A 16,927-nucleotide genomic window follows, 5' to 3' on the forward strand; every position below is an offset into this window, starting at 1 on the left:
AGTGGAATGTCAAAGGGCCGGTTCCGAGCGAAGTAATGAAAAGGGAAATTTTTGAATGGCTCCCATAGTTTGGAAATGTAGTTCAGGGTTTCAATTGAATGCCCGGAAGAATATTTTAAGGTGGTTACGGTGCCAGCCGAGGCTTAAATATTACTTTCGAGTAAATTGCACCAAAATATGCCTTCAGTGTTATTATGCGCAGAAGAATATTTTGAGGTAGTTTGGTTTATTCATCAGTTTAGTTTGCACATTAAATCTACGAAACTACTCACTTGGAATTTTTTCATACAATATCTTACACTCGGTTATGGGAATACTAATGACCAAATCAGATTGAAATGACGATAGCATTTGACTACCAAACTTGGCACATTGAAAAAGTTTATTCGACACCTGAAGTTTCGATAGCATTATGGGACTGAGAATTGGGGAATTTTTGAGCTTCTTCGCTATCTTTACCTTCATTAAGATCGGAAATTGCAGCCTGTCAAAGAAAATTCTCCCTGTCGTCCAAGTCCGTCCACCAGGGGCAACAATTTATCCGGAACATTTTCTGGCAAGCGGCAAAGAGTGTGCTGCACTTTCTTGGGCAACTAAACAAGCTTAACAACTATTTTAATGATAAGTTTCCTATGCAATACCCAAACAAAGTGCAATTAAAAGTTTTAGGCAAGTCCCAGAATGTTCCCCAACAACGGCTGCCAGGCTTAAGTTTGCGCCTCGCTGACTCTCTATCTATTTGGTTAATTAACGCAAAGGCAAATTTAAATATTTATAAATATTTTTGGGAATTTCCCCACGAACCATTTGGCGGATTGTTGGTGCGTGCAACCGCCGGGCTCAACCGCTGCAACCATTGAACCACAGCGGTGCAACAGGACATTCGGATATATGGCAGGACATGTGGTGGCTCCTTTCCGTTCCCTAACTCGTTGGCTCTCCTCTGTGTGAATGCTTTTGTACTTTGCACTGCAATTTAGCAAATCGATTGGTTTTTCCCTGCCCACCGATGCTGACGCCATTCGATTTTTATGGCTTTCAAAAAGCCAGCGGACCCCAACAAATGACCTCCGCCCACTTCCCGTACTGCGGGCAGGACATGCAGCGCAATAAAAAGCGCATGCCACTGCCTACAGAGCTAAAGTCCCGCCCATAAAAAATCGCTAAACGGCAATAATAAAGCCGGCTATGGCAATAAAAACGCAGATAAAGTGAATATCTCTGTTGTCGCAGCAAAGGTGGAAGTGGCGGTACTCTTTCTTTCCCAACTTAAGAAGTTTGGTTGTTTAAAAACAGAAAATGCACACTTCGATGGGAGAAAATAATCTTTAGTGAGTGGAAAAGAAAAATCGAGAGATTTTATTAGTTGGTGTATAAGCCATGGTTATATCCTTGCAAAGGCTGTTATCATCTTAGTTATTTGTTTACGATCAAATTTTATTAATCCGGTTAGCGTCTTAGTGGAATTTTATCATACAAATATATGTACATATAATAGTATATTTTTGAAGTTTGTGCAAGAGTATGACGATTCGGTTTTCTTTTTTAACAAATTAAGTACAACAAATCGAAGTGGCATATTTTACTGTTCAATTTTTTCAGCTTTATAGATCAGGTACGAAATAATCTTCAATAAACTAACTTAGATAGTTAATGGGGACATAAAAGCTTTAAAGTTTTAAAGGCCTTAAAAATAAAAGCGCTACTCATTATTCAAGTTTGAAAATTGAAGCATATATGAGAGTTTCATCTTTAAAAGAAGATCAAAAGGCATTAATGTGTTAGTCGGTCGTGGCCCCCAAACGCTAGAGGTGCGGAATGGTCTATGGAGGCTGCTTTCCACATTAGTGGTACCATTTGAAACTAATTTCGCATGAGGAACAGGTGCGATGAGCACACACGATGGGATTTTCGTTTTTGGTTAGCAAACGACACGCGCAATTATTGCTCGACCATTTTATTTGATTGTGTGTGTGTGTGGGGCTGTAGAGCATACGTGGCTCGAATTTGGCTCGTTTGATCAAAGCCAGCTCGGCAATCAAACAAATTGAATCGGGATCGATTTTTTTTGTTACATTTCAAGTAATTTTACCTACATTTTATCCGCAAAGGGGCGCTACTTTAGTGTCGTTTATTTTTTACACTAACTAGCGAATCAAACAAAAATTTTGTTCTGACTTGAAAGGGTTTTACACAAAGTAGATGTAATACCTATGAGAATAGATAGGCTGCATATATAAGAAGGCCAACGATTCGCACGTTATTTTAAATTCAGAAAAGCACATGGAAATCAAGTCACGCTGTGCTCCACATTAGTGTTGATTTGTTCCACATTGAATAACCCCATTTCTTGGACATTATATCTAATATTTTCAATTTTCTCGTCCCACATTCGTGGAAAGTCGCTTGTGGGTGAAGCATTGTTATTGCTTGGCCCAAATGCACGGAGCACATTAATCAGCGAAGGAATCTCATTCTGGCGGCAACAAATTAGTTAAAAGCGAACTGCAAATGTCAAAGCGAGACAGCTGACTTGCCTAATTAGGAGCCAAGTGAAATAAAAATATTACACATACGCCATGTATGCAATTTTTCACTTTTTAATTTGCCCCCCACGCAAATGCGGTTGTGTGTGTGTGTGTGTTTGTGTTGTATTAGAGGGTGGAAAAGTGGGTGGCTGGCTTGAAAAGCTCGACTCTTGGCTGCATTTCAATTGACATGCCTAACGGTACGGGAGGCTAAAAAATACTGTTGCAGATGTTCTTGTTGCCGTTGTAATGCGCATTCGGAATGAGCACACGCATAAGAATTGAGGCCACACATTAATACACGGCATTGGCGTAGTTTCAACCACCAAAGCCCCCCTTAATTTGGTAATGTAATGTAATTTTCATTTTATCATTACCCTATACTTCTCGAGATCTCTGTCCTTGCAAAAATATTATGCAATAAAATTTAATTTACTAAAATCGTTTTTAAAAAGTGTCGAAAGATTTCAAATGGTTAAAACAAAATTAATAAACACCATCATTTTAAATCAGTATTCCTACAAAAATGTTATAATACTCCAAAAAATATTAAATCATATATAATAGAATTAGTGGCATATCCCTTCGTTGTAATACTGCGGACGACGCTGACACACCCACACATACGCTTTGGGCCGAGAAGCGTGAATGTTAATTTAGAAGCCTCATCCAAAAACAGCAGCCAAATGCAGATTCAAATGGGCATGCAGAAGCCGCGAGTCCCAAAAGCAGGCGACCATGTCGAGCCACGCCCTCCGGGAGACTGGGGGCCCGAAACTAAAACTGCAAGCCAAGCCAACCACAAAAAGCTGCCATGCAGGATGCAGAATGCAGCTCCCGACAAAAGCCTCGACGCCGCCCCTGCTTACTCATAGCCAGGATCCTCATCCACATCATCCTCGGCGGCAGGATTGCGGATTGCGGCTTGCGCCGCTGTAACTCTTTTCAAATAATAATTAACAATTTATTCCCCAAACAGAACGCACACAGTCGAGTGTGCGAATGGGGCTGTCAGCGTTAGTCATATCATTAGAGGCAACGTGTTGCTGACTTTTTGAGGCCTGCCAGGCTTGAGGGAAATCATGCCAATGACGCACAGCAAGAAACTGTGGGTATGTTAAGTGAGCATTAAAACTAGGCATCGACTTAGCACTTGGCCTCCACCCCTGCATTAAAAAAATGTTCTCGATCTATAAAGACAATAAAATAAGGGATAACATAATTAAAAATTGTTTGGACTTAACTTATTGACAAATAAAACTTGACTATAATCCTATGGACGAAAAGTGTAATCTAGCTTAAATTATATTCGATGTCAATATGTTACTCTTCCTTGTTAGGTAATTGAGCAAATATTACACGAAAATAGTCCTGTACATAGAAAGTGTATTCTCCTGGAAAATATATACTTTAAGCTATAAAATTGTATGATATCAGTCCGATATTGGGGTAGAGTATCATACTAACAACCGAGACTTGTCATTGGTTTTTTGCAGCTATCGCTGTTGACATTTTGTTCGTAGGCGCTCAGAAGTATGAACTATATTTGTGTTTTTGCGGTTTCGCTTTGTATTTGAGCACTGCGCACACCAGCACACACCAACGCACACATTGACAGCCAGCCATTGAGCAGAGTCAAATGCATGTGCAGAACATTCAACGTCATGTCAAGCGTAAATGAGTGTCTTTCATTTTTGTTTGCCCCTCAGTCGGGGATCTCAGCGCTCGGAATCCAGCCCTAGGAACTCCCTGCCCCCCTTTCACCCTGTCGCTTACTGTTAATTAAAAATGGGCGCCAAAAAAGGATGGGGGCGGGGTTGGCAGTAACAGAAGCGCAAGTTGAACGCGTCGTATGAGTATTTTAATTAGTTTGCATAATTATGTGTGCTCCCTGGTCCTTGTGCTTCCCACATAGGCACGCAAACGCACACGCACACGCACACATATCAACCTATAGGTCCTTGGCGGCCACAACACAAAGTTACGAATTCCTTCCTTTCTTTCATCGCCGCCCCGAAAAACCTTTTCATCTGCCGCATTTTATGAAGGTTTAACAACTTTTTGATACAAATTCGCATACCTACATGTGGGCGTGCGTGGGGTTTGATGTTTGAGTCCAAGGGCATTGCATTGTACCACTCGTCTTTCGGGTGCACTGAAAGAAAATTTCAAAATATTCAACTGATTTCTATCGGACTACAGTCAGAAAAACCAAAGTGTTTGTGAATCTAAAATAACCTAGTATTTATCTTTGATAGCTTTAAATATTTTATGTTTTTCAAGAAGTGAAATATAATAAATATAAGTTAATCATTTTATTAGAAATATTCTTGCGTATATTTTTGGTCTGTGCAGCGCCGTTTTATTGAAAAGTTTATTGATGTTTGTCATATAATTCCTCCCAGCAGTTTACTTAGCCAGCAATGAACAATTTTTATGGGTTCGGTCTGGTCTGTTACTTCCTTGCTTTTCAGCAGTGAATCTGCATGATGGCCTCCATAAAATGCGGGGGATTCGCCTGCTATTTTTGTAGGGCTTTATTTTTGTGCATGGTAGCAGAATATTTACTTGCATTGGAGTGCCTTATACGGGGATTTATTAATTAAAAAAGATTTCGGTAACAGAAAATATCATCGGTCACGGACTATTTATAACTATGTTGTAAACGAGGCTTCTTATTTATATCTTTTGTATTCTTGAAATGTCACAGTTGCTTAGCACTCCAGGAGGAGGAGTTCAATAGACACACGTGGGATTCGGTCAGCATTTAGCCGGTGTAAAAACGCTGACTATGCAATTATGGTGGCCTTCAAGTAGGTGTGGACTGAACTATTTACGAACACATGCAACAGAGTGCTTCAATGTGTTTGTATTTGGTTGTGTTTTTTTATATGGTTGCTGACATATGGGTACAGTATGTACCCGATATGGGCGCCTACCACAATTTAATGGTAATGCAACGCGTTTCTCTAATCGAAAATTATTGATCAATGAACTGTTTTATCTGGTTCGCATCTTCGGTCTATTAAGTCTTCATAAAGTGTCACCCTGTCCACAATTAAATGAACAACCCCATCGCTCTGATTTCCGCTCATAGATAAGCAAATTACCCACACAACTCGCCCCTTAAACATATTTATCAAGCTGAATAAAATTATAAATATTTTGTGTAATCGTCCCACTGGCATATTAAATGTTTTCAATGGCCCGCACACTTTATGCTCGCAACTATATAGGTTTAGTCATAAAAGCATATGCCATCGGTTTACACCCGACTTGTCAAAGCAGCAAAACAAAAAAAAAAAAACAATTAAAATATTAAACAATTGACAGCAAACACATAAAATTATTATAAACAGCAACAGACAAAATAGGAATTATTATTATATGAAATACCAAACGAACGACTGCAAAAACCTTTGCTTTAACATTTTAGCAATTAACATTCGCAAACAGATTACGCGATAAAATGAGCATAAATAATGCAAGGGAACCGAAGGGGAAGCTAATATATTCGTGATAGGATAGGAAGGAAATATCCGATTCGTGGACTGGGGTTTTTTCTGTGGGAGGGTGACACATAATTAATAGAGCGTAACAAATGACAACAAAATGCCTTTGACAAATTATTCAAATGCGGCTAAAGTATTTGGAAAAAACGTTTCGCAAATCCGAAATGGTAAAGACAATAATGAAATGAGTGGAAAAATAATATTTGCCCAAATTATAAATGCGAAGGGAAGAGATGACAGATGACTACTTGCCAATCGATAAATTGTATTCACAACTAATATTTATGCAGGATAGCTTTTTCCCTTTGTAGACAGCTGAATGCATGAGTTTATGTATGCAAATGATTGATTAAAAAATCTTTGAAACAATGTCACATGTTCCTTTTATACCCTGATTGTAAATTTTTCATGTAATTAGGTTTTATTTAAATTTTAATTGATGGTGTAACAAGCTTGTGGTCGCAAATGATTCGCTTTGAATTTTTTACGCTTGCATTTTATTTATTCAAACACTATTAAAAAGTATTTTTGCGCGTCATTTGGGATCCACACTTTTTACCAATTTATTTATCCCGTAATAAAAATGTACTTGATTGCAATTTTTACGCATTTGTTGGCCCTTAAATTCAATAGTCAAGTTGATTGAAAATTGACAAATTGGCGAAAGCAGAAATACCTTGACAACGTAAGGAAATTCATTTTCACATAGTCATATTGTCCAAAATGAACAACTCACAAGATAAATGAAATATCTATAGTCGAAAATAGCGCGGGAGAAATAGAAAAAAAATATATTGAGGGCAATTGTCTTTCCCTACTTTTTGCCCTGTCAATATTAAATTGTATTGTCATTGTAGAGCGATGAAGGAGGAGGATATGCCAGGATATGCCACGATATGCCAGGGTGTACAAGACAAACTAGTCAGCCTCTTTGATCTTGATGACGTCGATGTCGATGATGATGATGCGGCGCAATTTCTCAATAACAATTTCAACACCATCAATTTATTGTTGTTTGTCCTTTTGTACGAAGCTGTTTTTGTTGCTCCCAGTTCGTGTTGCCATTTGTCAGATCCTTAAGGAACACAATAGAAAATTGATACATGTGGTGCGACCTCAAATATTGCCAGTGCGCGCAGAAAATATGTTGATTGGCACCGAACGAGTAAATTGAACGTAACGACTTGATATCCATTTTCAAGAAAATTGCAGATCAGTTGAAGTTCTTAAAATAACCAAAACTACTGAATAAGAAGAAATTCAACTGCATTGTTATCCATGTTTAACCGCGTGCGATCAATGTATGTTTTCTATTTAAAAGGCAATATCACTTACACCTTACATGATCCGTTCTCGACAATTTGTTGCCTAATGAACAGTAGCTTCCTTCCAGGCGCCAGATGCTTAAGTTTATACAGTTGTTCATCACAAAATCCTGATTCCATCACCTCGGCACACCACGCATAAAAGGTTGCAACTTGCTTGCAGTTTGTTGCAAAGGACCTGGCGATGATGATGAAAGGTCGACGTGCTGCGAGGTGAGTGAATCGAGTTTATATAGGAGCCAAGGAGGTTCTCCGTAGGGATACAGGAAAAGTTGCCAGTTGCCAGTTTCGAGTTTCACTTTCGTGCCCAAGTGATTTCCTAGGAAGTGGGCGTATTAGTGTGTGTGTGTGTGTGTGTGTGTGCTACCTTGCGGTGCACATAACAGTTAAGTAATGTCTTAAAACTTCAGCCATGAACAAGGTGAAAGTAGGAACCAACCACACCCATCACACCCTCTGCCCAGCCGCAACTTACACACAACAAATGTGCAAATTATGCAGCCTCCGGTAAAGTGCTTCAATGAGTGGGCGTGGCCTAAGCTACTTTTACCGCAAACTTTATTAGTTGGCCTCACCTTTCTGGCTTTCCATTATACGTTTTATGCATCCAGAAAAAAGTTTACCCCTGTTTGCTGAGTAGAAGTTAATCAATTTTCTAGTTGGCCATGGTTTAAATATTTAAAGCTTGTCGCATAGTCGAAAAATATTCTTAAGAGCCTTAAATAACTTTGTTGCATCCAACATGTTGTAATTAGCCAAAAGAGTACTTCATTTTCAGATTCCTTTCACGTCTTGCGATTATAAAAAATAAAATATTTCTTTTATTAGCTTAAGAAAAAAGTTTTGAAGGAATAAGGATAAAGTTGATACTTTTGGTCCGTTTAACTTAGTAAAATAAAAAAGGAAACTTATCGCTAACTTTGTGACTTTTTTGATATAATTAAATGTATTTCAGTTATCGTTAAACGCATCCTTCGATGCTGTAAATTATAATTATCAACTTTCCAATAAGTGGGTCTTAAAGGTACGTAACTTTCTTAGCAGCCTTAGATAAGCGAAAATTCTTCAAGATCAAGAGATTCCTTTAGCTGTCCACTTTTCTTTGCTTGGGCGTGCAGAAAAAGAGCGCAAGAAAGTCGCTGAATGAAGAAAAAAGGAAGCAATTTTTGCTATAAAGCGTGTCCTGTGGCAAATTCCTTCGAGTCCCACATACACATACACCAGAAGCCCGGGCATAATTGCAGTATTCTCTTTTCCTCAGATGCCGATTTTTTGCTCCTTTTACGCGTTCCGCTTTCAACGAATTAAATGGCATGAAATTAAAAGTTACTACGAGAAATTTTTGTGCTGCATTTGCAGGAAAACGTGAGAAATTATAAGTACAAAAGCGTGGAAATAAAAAGAAGGAAACGCGAAAACATGCCAACCAAAAAAGGTACACTACAGTATATACAGTCCGGGAAAGAGCAAGTAAAAGAATGATAAAATATGAAAGTAAGTCTGGCCATGGAAATGGAAAATGGGAAACAGTTGAAAGACAACAGGCAAATCTACTTAAATATCCCAGCGAATAGTAAGCCTTTCTTTGCTCTTTCATTCTTTGTGAATTATTCGTTTGCCCCTTTGCGGGGATTCCCCTTCCGCAAGGATTCCCTTTGTGCCCCGGTTAAGTCCGTTTTGCGTTTTGTTCGTTTGTCCTTCCACGAATGGAACATTATGCAAGTTATTTTCGCAACCTTGTGGAAAAATATGAAATCAGCGAAATATATTTATGACTTATTTTGTCCACAGGACAAAGGACCCGCCCACAAAAAAGCACAGAGGCGACGACCAGAGACCAGAGCAAAAGTAAGTAAATGTTGGTTTATTTTAGGTAAGGTACGGGTTAAAGTATATATTTAGTTATTGGACTTAGCTTTAAAATTTAATAGATGAACTTAAATTAGCTTAGATTTCCGAGAACTCCCAATGATTGTACAGGGTATTTGTAGAGGGAATTATGTGTTGATTAAGAGTAAAATCTATCATACTCTATTTACAAAGCTGGCAAGATTATTCAAGGCTAGAATATATTTAAAAGTGGCGTTAAAATCATTTAAAATCACTGTCAACTAATTTTTTTTTCATTCTTTACATTTTTAAAATACATTGTGATACCCTTTCCAAAATGATACATATAATATAATGAATATGTACACATAATAATAAAGTTTAAATATAACATAATTTCAAATTGTTCATTTAATTTCCCACGAACTTTTTTTACCTACTTAGTTTCCAAAATGTTCCCCATTTCGAAGGTTTATTCGGTCTCTTTATGTGTGGGTTGTTTGAACGCAAATTTTTAACAATCATTTGCAATACATATTTGTTTTTGCCCCTTGTTGTGGGGGGTTTTTTGCTGCTTCAAAAGCTGCCATATAGTTTAAAGTGTTGTAAATATTTGCGATACAACAATGTTTGCACTTGGTTTGAAATTCACAGCCATTTTTTACAGAGCTTTACGCCATTTTTTGCGCTTCTCGTAGATCGAATGATTTAGGTTTCTTTTGCAAGTTTATTTATTATTTTTATAGCTGGATTTTGACATGGATTTAGTGGGCGATATTTTGTTTAGCCCGTTAAACAAATATTTGACGTGCAGCGGGCCTGAATCGTACAAAAGTAATTGCTGCCGATAGCACAGGGAATATTTGGACATCGAAGTGTCATACTTTAAGTTGAAGAGCTCGCAATTTAATTTCATTGGATCCTGCGCAGCAGATGGAGGCTCCTTGGCCTGGCCTAATTGAATTTTCACTAATCCAATAGATTAAGAAGCAGCAGCAAGAGTTGCTCCGTAGTTGCTTGTAATGCAATGCAAAAACAATAACAAAATTATGCTGGCCAACAGAAGGAGCCGCTGACAAGTCTAAGGACATCCTAAGAGACTCCCAGGATGACCTCAAAAGTGCAGGGCAAGTTGCGAAAAACAGTCGACTCTTGGTCCCTAAGAAGAGGCTTAGTTTTCCCTTACCATGCACTGTCTTTGTTTGTTATGTTTTTCAATTACAAAAATTTAATTAGCTGCGAAAAGAGAACGACTTCTCCGTGGTAAATTTAAATCATGCATAAATTAGGAAATTTCCGCATTCCCACGTTTACTTAGCGGCACATTGGGCGCCACAATTAATTATATGTTGACATGACATTTATTTGACTTGCATAAATTAGTCAATTAGTTGATGAACGTTAATAAAGTTTATGGTGAACCGCTAGGAAAGGTGTAAGCGGGTTTATTAGTTGCGTTCTGGTTCATTGGGAAAAAGAGACACAATTCTTAGGACTCAACTTAGTTGAAAGAACATCTATCATAATTTTTTTTCTTTTTTATATATGGTCACATATATGGTCAATTCTTACTTGTTATACTCCACATTTTTAGCCACATTTAAAGACTAAGATAAATGATAATATTTACTCAAAAGTTCACATTGTTTCAAAAGCAATCGAATTCACCTTATTCACTTTACTCAAAGTCTCCCACTTGACCATTTGGCAGTGGTTCCTACTGCTGTCAGCAGATAGAAAATTTCTTGAAGGGCAAGAAAAGTGGAGAGGAGGTCCTGGAAAGATCTTGATGGTTGTAGGTTGTGTGCTCGCCGAACATTTTATCGCCTGCACTCAACGAAAAGGTGAATGACGATGGACGCACCAAATTTTCGACACATTGTGGCGTCCGTCTCTGTGTGAGTATGTGAGATGCACATGGCGTATACGCAATAAAAGAGCGACACTCAAAGCCGTGGTTATCAGAGGAGCTTTCCCCGGCCCTCATGCTTGTCGTCATTAGATTAGAGTGGAGCAAGCCCAGCGGAAGAGAGATAGAGATGAATGAGTGACAGAGAGGGAGGGAACACACAGCGAAATGTCATAGTAAAAAAAAAAATTAATTAGATGCGAAAATTATAATGATTCCTAAATAATAGGGCGATGAATAAAATTTGCTTCCGAGTTTATTTTATTTAACCTTTACAATTTTAATCTATTCTTTAAAGTGAAATATAAGTTTCATATAAGAGAACGAATAATTCAAAAATATTGCAATGTGAGTCAATCAACACTCTTTAAGATCAAAAATACTTGTTTTATCAACGATTTTGTTCGTATGCTTTTTGCTAAGTGCACGAATTTCATGCACACATCGAGGAGACAAAAATTAAACTATGGGGCGTTGCCTTGCTAGGATGTGCGTTAAATTGTAAAACACGAGGGGCTGTGTGGTGCGAGTTTTTACTGGGGAGGGGACTGTGGGGCAAAGGGGCAAAGGGGCAAAAGGACTGCGCCCAGCTGGCCAGTGTTATCCTGGCTGTCATGCTGTGGCCAGTTCTCGTTTATTTTGCGTATTAGACGCTGCTATTTTGTGCTTATTGTCGCCATGGTCCTCTCTGTCTGGCAGCCATGTCCTGCCGTGTCCTGTTATTTTTCGCTTGTTTGGTTCCTTCGGTGCCATTGTCAGCTCATTTGTAATTTTTGGCACAACGATTTCAAATTAAGCAACCGGAAATGAGCTGACATTTTGTATTCTGTTTCCCATTTGCTGTTCGTTCGTTTCGCTTTGAAATGCTCGCATTCGGTAGTGCGCAGCTTAACGGCACTTTAGCGGTTATTCGTCAGGATCGAGATCCATAGGGGCAATCATCATCGTATCCGCTTGGCCGTCGTCGTTATCATCTCCAAACACCCCACACACTCCTCCGCCTGCTGCCTTTCAAGTTATCTTGTCTATTATGACAATATTAATATTTACATTTTACAGTTATTGTCTAGCCAAAGCTTTCTCACACAGGATATCCACCACCATGGATATATGTATGTATATCAAATATATGTGTCTACATATAGATTCGTGTTCTCATGTATCCTTTCTATTTTGTTTGCTGCCAGTGCTGCTTGTCATGTTTGCTGGCTCGTATGCATTTGGTATTTTCTTGTTTATTGCTTTATGTTTCAACCGCTGCTGCTCTATTTTCCACCCGTCCTACAGTTTTCTCCATGGATACTGCATCTTGTCAATATGGTTTCCATTTTGCATGTTGTGCATTAGTTCCGTTTGTTGTTGACCACTTTAGTCGCTGTCTCCTAAGGTTCAGGCTTCAGTTTCTCCTTTTCATGGATGCCACGCCAGTAAATTTTAATTCTCGATTTATTTAAATTTCATTTAAAAGAGATTCAATTTATATTCAATTTCAATGCAGGACTTCATTTTATTTACTAGCTGCGTACAACTAATCGTACCGTTTAGTGTAATAGCCATTAAGATTTTTGTTAGACCTTAGTTTAAAGAAAAGGTTAGGAGAACACGAATTAGTATTAATAGTAAATAAATATGTTGATGTTATTATAATAATTAAACGGGGATTCCTGTTTCCTGAGAATTACATTACCCAATGTAAGTTTACAGAGTCTGTTAAGTTATCAGTTAAATAAATCCCAATGAATCCCTGTTAACAAGCAACTCACTTTTCGAACACGAAAGCTTTTCATCAACGAAACACAACCTCTCTTTTAGCTGCTTTCTCCCGCACTCTCTGAAATTTCCCCAGCCTCGGCTCGTGTTTCGTCAAGTGCCGAGTGGCTCAGCTCTTTATTCTGTGCTCTCGCTGGCAGGACACGAGTACGTACAGCCGAATTCCTTCGATTCCAGCTTCTACTTAACAGCATCGGCATCGGGTCCTTCAGCAGCAGCTGCTGTTGTTGGGATTCCGGCGAGGGCCGACAGCTTCCTGCCGCTGATGCTTCAGTTACGTTGATAATGTCAAATCGTTTGGTTCGCTCTGCTGTCGCCATCGCCCACGGGTGCAACCACAACAACAGTGCCAACGACGAGGGCCAGCGAGCTAATAAATTTTAATAAAATCCCCATCACAACAAAGAATAAACAACAGCGCAACCAGACAACACAAAAAATTCGTATAACAAAAATTGCGAAAGAATCTGCAGTTCGGCGGGCCAAGCAAATGCCCGCTAAAAAAAAGTGTCAGAATTTGTGAAAATTAATATTTCACCAGAGATTTGAGTGTTTCCAAAACAAACAAAAAAAAACCCGAACACTGCAAACAGGACAAACTTTTTCGTTTCGCCAAACTTTTATTTCGTACACACTTTTTTGGTCCTACGCGATTTGCTCGCGAAAATTATGAAAAATATGTGAGAAATGTGCAAAATCCGCAAAATACTAAAGTAAGGGCATAGGTCAAGCCCTATTCTCCAGTGCGGGATATATATTCTGGACGGGCCAAAAATCCCCTGACGTTGTCCTTTCAGTAAACCAAACCCACCCACCGCCCATCTAGTGTCATGTGTATGTGCGAAAAGAAAAGCAGCCAAGTTGAGTGTGTGTGCGCCTGGGTGTGGGAAGTCGTGTAACGTGCTAAAATAAGTTAATTTATTGCCGGCACAACAACAATCACAACACACAAAGACAACAACTGCCGGCAGTCATAACATTTGTGTTGTTCACCAGTTACCCAAAGGTGAGTTACTTTCAGTTGAGCGTTCCGACTGGGTGATGATGATATCTGTATCTGTGATTTTGCTCCGGCTTTTTGTTGGGACTCTTAAAATATAATTTACGGTCATGTAGGCTGTGGATTTTGCAAAACCAAGCAGATTTTTGGCAGGAGAAATATGTTTCGGCAGTGCGATTACACACAAATAAAATAAAAAATAAATTTCTAGATTAGCTTTGAAAATTAGGATTCATTAAACAAAAAAAACTCCAAAGAATGAATGACCATGTAGTTCTAATCTTTTGTCCAGATTACTGTAACCAATCATTTAAGAAGCAAACTGATTTTGTGCCGTAAAAGACGCTTTAAGCTAATTACTCATGCTGTAATAATCTGCATTAGACATAATTCGATTTGCTTGACACTTCGTAATAACTAATTTATCCAAGTAGATGAATAGCTCAGAATAATGAAAGGACTTGTGCCGTAAGTCACTTTACAATTAGGTGTTTGTAAAATTAATTAACATTATAGAATTTTAGTAGTGGATATAATAGTTCTGTGTCGCCCTTTACCGACTCAGCAAAGGCAATTTCCCATTGTGAAAAACAATGGATGTACCGCTATTAAAAATTCAGTTGACCCAGTATGTTGATATTTACATTTGAACAATACATTTCTGAGTGAAACAATTTTAGCCCATATTTGATGGTAACTTTTGGATAATAACCAGGTGGTTAAAATATCAGAATACAAACCCGTTCAAATGCTTTCGAGAACATTATTCACCGGATATGCCTCTGGCGACTCGACAAAGTGTTTTTGTGGAAACCGACAATAAAAATTATGCCGTTCATTTAACTTGTTTGGGCGGAGATTCGTCTGAAGAAAGTGATGGAATGGCCAATTGTAAGTGAAAAGAAAATGTAAAATATTCATTCAGATCTTGTTAATTTGTTGCATAGATTTGGTTCAGACCTACGCCACTGAAAAAAGGCCATCAGTTAGAATTATGAAGAAAATTTTGCAGGCGCACAAAAGGCACGGCTTGGAGTTGAAGTTTCTAAAATATTGCGTGTAAATATATTGGAAAAAATTATTTATTCCCATTGAAAAGTGGTCTGTAGCCAATAACTAGACTAAGAAATATCATGCTAATTGAAAATTTTTATCAGACCATTTGCGTTTTTGTTTTTGAGCTTCCTTATCAAAACTAATGTATTGGTTTGTGAACCAAATTACATTGAGGTTTAATTAAAAAAGAAATTTATGGCTAGGAGCGCGTCAATTTGTTTTCAACTGTGGCAGTTTTTAAACGAAAATATTTTGGTGACTGGAACCGTTGTCAAAAAGTTCGTTCAATTGACCTGTCTTCGCTATTCAAGCGTGGCTAAAAAATACAACCGAATAGCTGAACAAAAACTGTCAGATCCATGACCTACATAAGTACGTCGTGTAACCAAATAGATTGGAAGGTTTTCGAACGAATATTTTGTTTTTCCCCTGCATTCGCTTCGTATGCAAAACCAAAACAAGCAGCTTTCAGATTTTGACCATTTTTCCATTGTTTTGCTAGTCTCTCGAATGGAAACTTTTGCCTGCCCATTTCATTCGTTTTTTGCGGGCTAGCTAACAAAAGTTCGAATGTTAAATGATTTTCATGGCGCAAACTTTGGCAACCCTGAAACTGGACCCCGGTCATTTGTTAGCCTGTCAGAAAGGCAACAAAAATGGGCGCAAATATGCAAGTCTGGCTGACACGTGAATTTATTGCATTCAAAAATATGAAAAGTTCCAATAAAAAGTGCAACAACAGGGTACTACAGGGTATTAGTACAGCGGGCCAAAGCAGCCCCATTCCCAGCAATTTTTGCATTTGTTCGGCACAAAATAGAAAGGTGGCGCACAACCGCCGCTGCAACATCCGCAGTTGCAGGTGCATTTCATGCAGGGCAGCAGGGGACCCACGGGGCCGTAGGTCAAGCGGTACGAGACCACGGCACAGGGCGGTGGGCCACAGCATCCGCCACTGGATCCACCACATGAACCGCCACATGATCCGCCGCAGGATCCGCCGCAGCATCCTCCTGTACCGCCCCTGCAACAGGAACCACCAACACAGCAGGATCCACAGCAGCCACCTCCGCCGCAGGGCTTACAACCAGACCCACAGGATCCAAACTGCGGTCGGCATCGCGGTGCAGCACAACTCATCCTAGAAATTACTTAGCCCTTTGCAACCTGTTGCTAAGTACTTGCCGCTAAAAAAAATGCTAAATACTCCGGGGCAGTGATGGACAGTCAGCTCACAGCTCCAGGCGCCTATTTAGCACCTTTTTTGTCCGCCAATAGTCACAAGTCCACTGGGAAAATTTTATAATTCCTGTCGAATAAAAACTCTTGCAGTTTCCTCAAGTATTTACTGGAAAAGTGACACCAAAGGCAAGGATACATGCGGTTGAAAACATTTTAAATTAGAATCGTATCGAATAAACATATATTGGAGACTAAGTAATTCCATGTATAATTTGCAATTTATATGGTAACTTAACGATTTTTCTTCCTATAAAAGTCTATAAAAGTACTTTTATTCCATCACTCTATTTTTGTCACCAAAACATTGCAATTAAAATTACATCTCAATTACACATCCTGCCTTGCGGTACCATTTAAAACCGACGTATGGTCGCTAGGAATATCCAACCAGAACCACCACGCTTCGTCGAACCCATGTCCTCTCAGTTACATTTGCACAGTTGACCATGCGTGGGTTTGTCTACTAGATCCTCACATGCAGACACCCTCTTACATGGCCTCTGGTCCGTCGGGAGATATTGTAATTGATTGTCTCCGCCTGGATGAATAGGAGTTGGATTGAAGTATCATGGACCGGAGTGGCAAAAACTTTCATCACGGTTCGTTATTCGGCGGATAGAAATTTGCATCGCCAACGGTCCGAGTTAAAACTCGTGGTAGAAGTAATAGAATTATGAAGTTGTTCTGAACAGTATGCAATCTCGTACTTTATTTTGTAACGCTTACTTGATTGGTTGTGTCACAGAGAACACCAA

The 16,927-nt window shown here is 38.9% G+C and overlaps 2 protein-coding genes and 3 long non-coding RNA genes across 8 annotated transcripts in view; 3 read left to right on the forward strand and 2 right to left on the reverse strand.

The window, feature by feature from the left end:
• Positions 1-2,381: 2,381 nt before the first annotated feature.
• lncRNA:CR43412 (long non-coding RNA:CR43412) lies at positions 2,382-2,583 on the forward strand. The gene has a single exon (NR_047960.1). It is a non-coding gene; the product is annotated as a long non-coding RNA:CR43412 (long non-coding RNA).
• Positions 2,584-12,916: 10,333 nt separating this feature from the next.
• The window catches only part of beat-Ic (beaten path Ic), a 41,413-nt gene continuing 37,402 nt past the window's right edge, over positions 12,917-16,927 (forward strand). For 2 of the 3 annotated variants that reach the window (NM_001299042.1, NM_078856.4), the window contains exon 1: positions 13,146-13,880. The gene's annotated coding sequence lies outside the window, so the exon portion shown is untranslated. Of the gene's footprint in view, positions 13,881-16,927 lie in introns of all 3 variants that reach the window. The other variant, NM_001299041.1, reaches the window with a different exon arrangement.
• Positions 14,411-15,027, forward strand: lncRNA:CR43825 (long non-coding RNA:CR43825). The gene is made up of 3 exons (NR_073787.1): positions 14,411-14,502; positions 14,555-14,765; positions 14,822-15,027. It is a non-coding gene; the product is annotated as a long non-coding RNA:CR43825 (long non-coding RNA).
• CG34167 (uncharacterized protein) lies at positions 15,607-16,267 on the reverse strand. The gene has a single exon (NM_001103695.1). It carries the CDS (start codon positions 16,068-16,070, stop codon positions 15,687-15,689), a length of 384 nt encoding a protein of 127 aa, NP_001097165.1. The 5' UTR covers positions 16,071-16,267; the 3' UTR covers positions 15,607-15,686.
• Positions 16,382-16,918, reverse strand: lncRNA:CR43826 (long non-coding RNA:CR43826). Of its 2 annotated transcripts, NR_073788.2 has the most exons (2): positions 16,899-16,918; positions 16,382-16,822 (listed from the first exon to the last, which is right to left on the reverse strand). It is a non-coding gene; the product is annotated as a long non-coding RNA:CR43826 (long non-coding RNA). The 2 variants fall into 2 exon arrangements; NR_124299.1 differs by having other exon boundaries at positions 16,382-16,918.

This window comes from Drosophila melanogaster, chromosome 2L (assembly GCF_000001215.4).
Source record: "Drosophila melanogaster chromosome 2L".
Taxonomy (NCBI): Eukaryota; Metazoa; Arthropoda; class Insecta; order Diptera; family Drosophilidae; genus Drosophila; species Drosophila melanogaster.

What these genes read in the sequence shown, in the direction of transcription:
- CG34167 (NM_001103695.1), bottom strand. Translation starts at nt 16,070, where the DNA reads ATGAGTTGTGCTGCACCGCGATGCCGACCGCAGTTTGGATCCTGTGGG.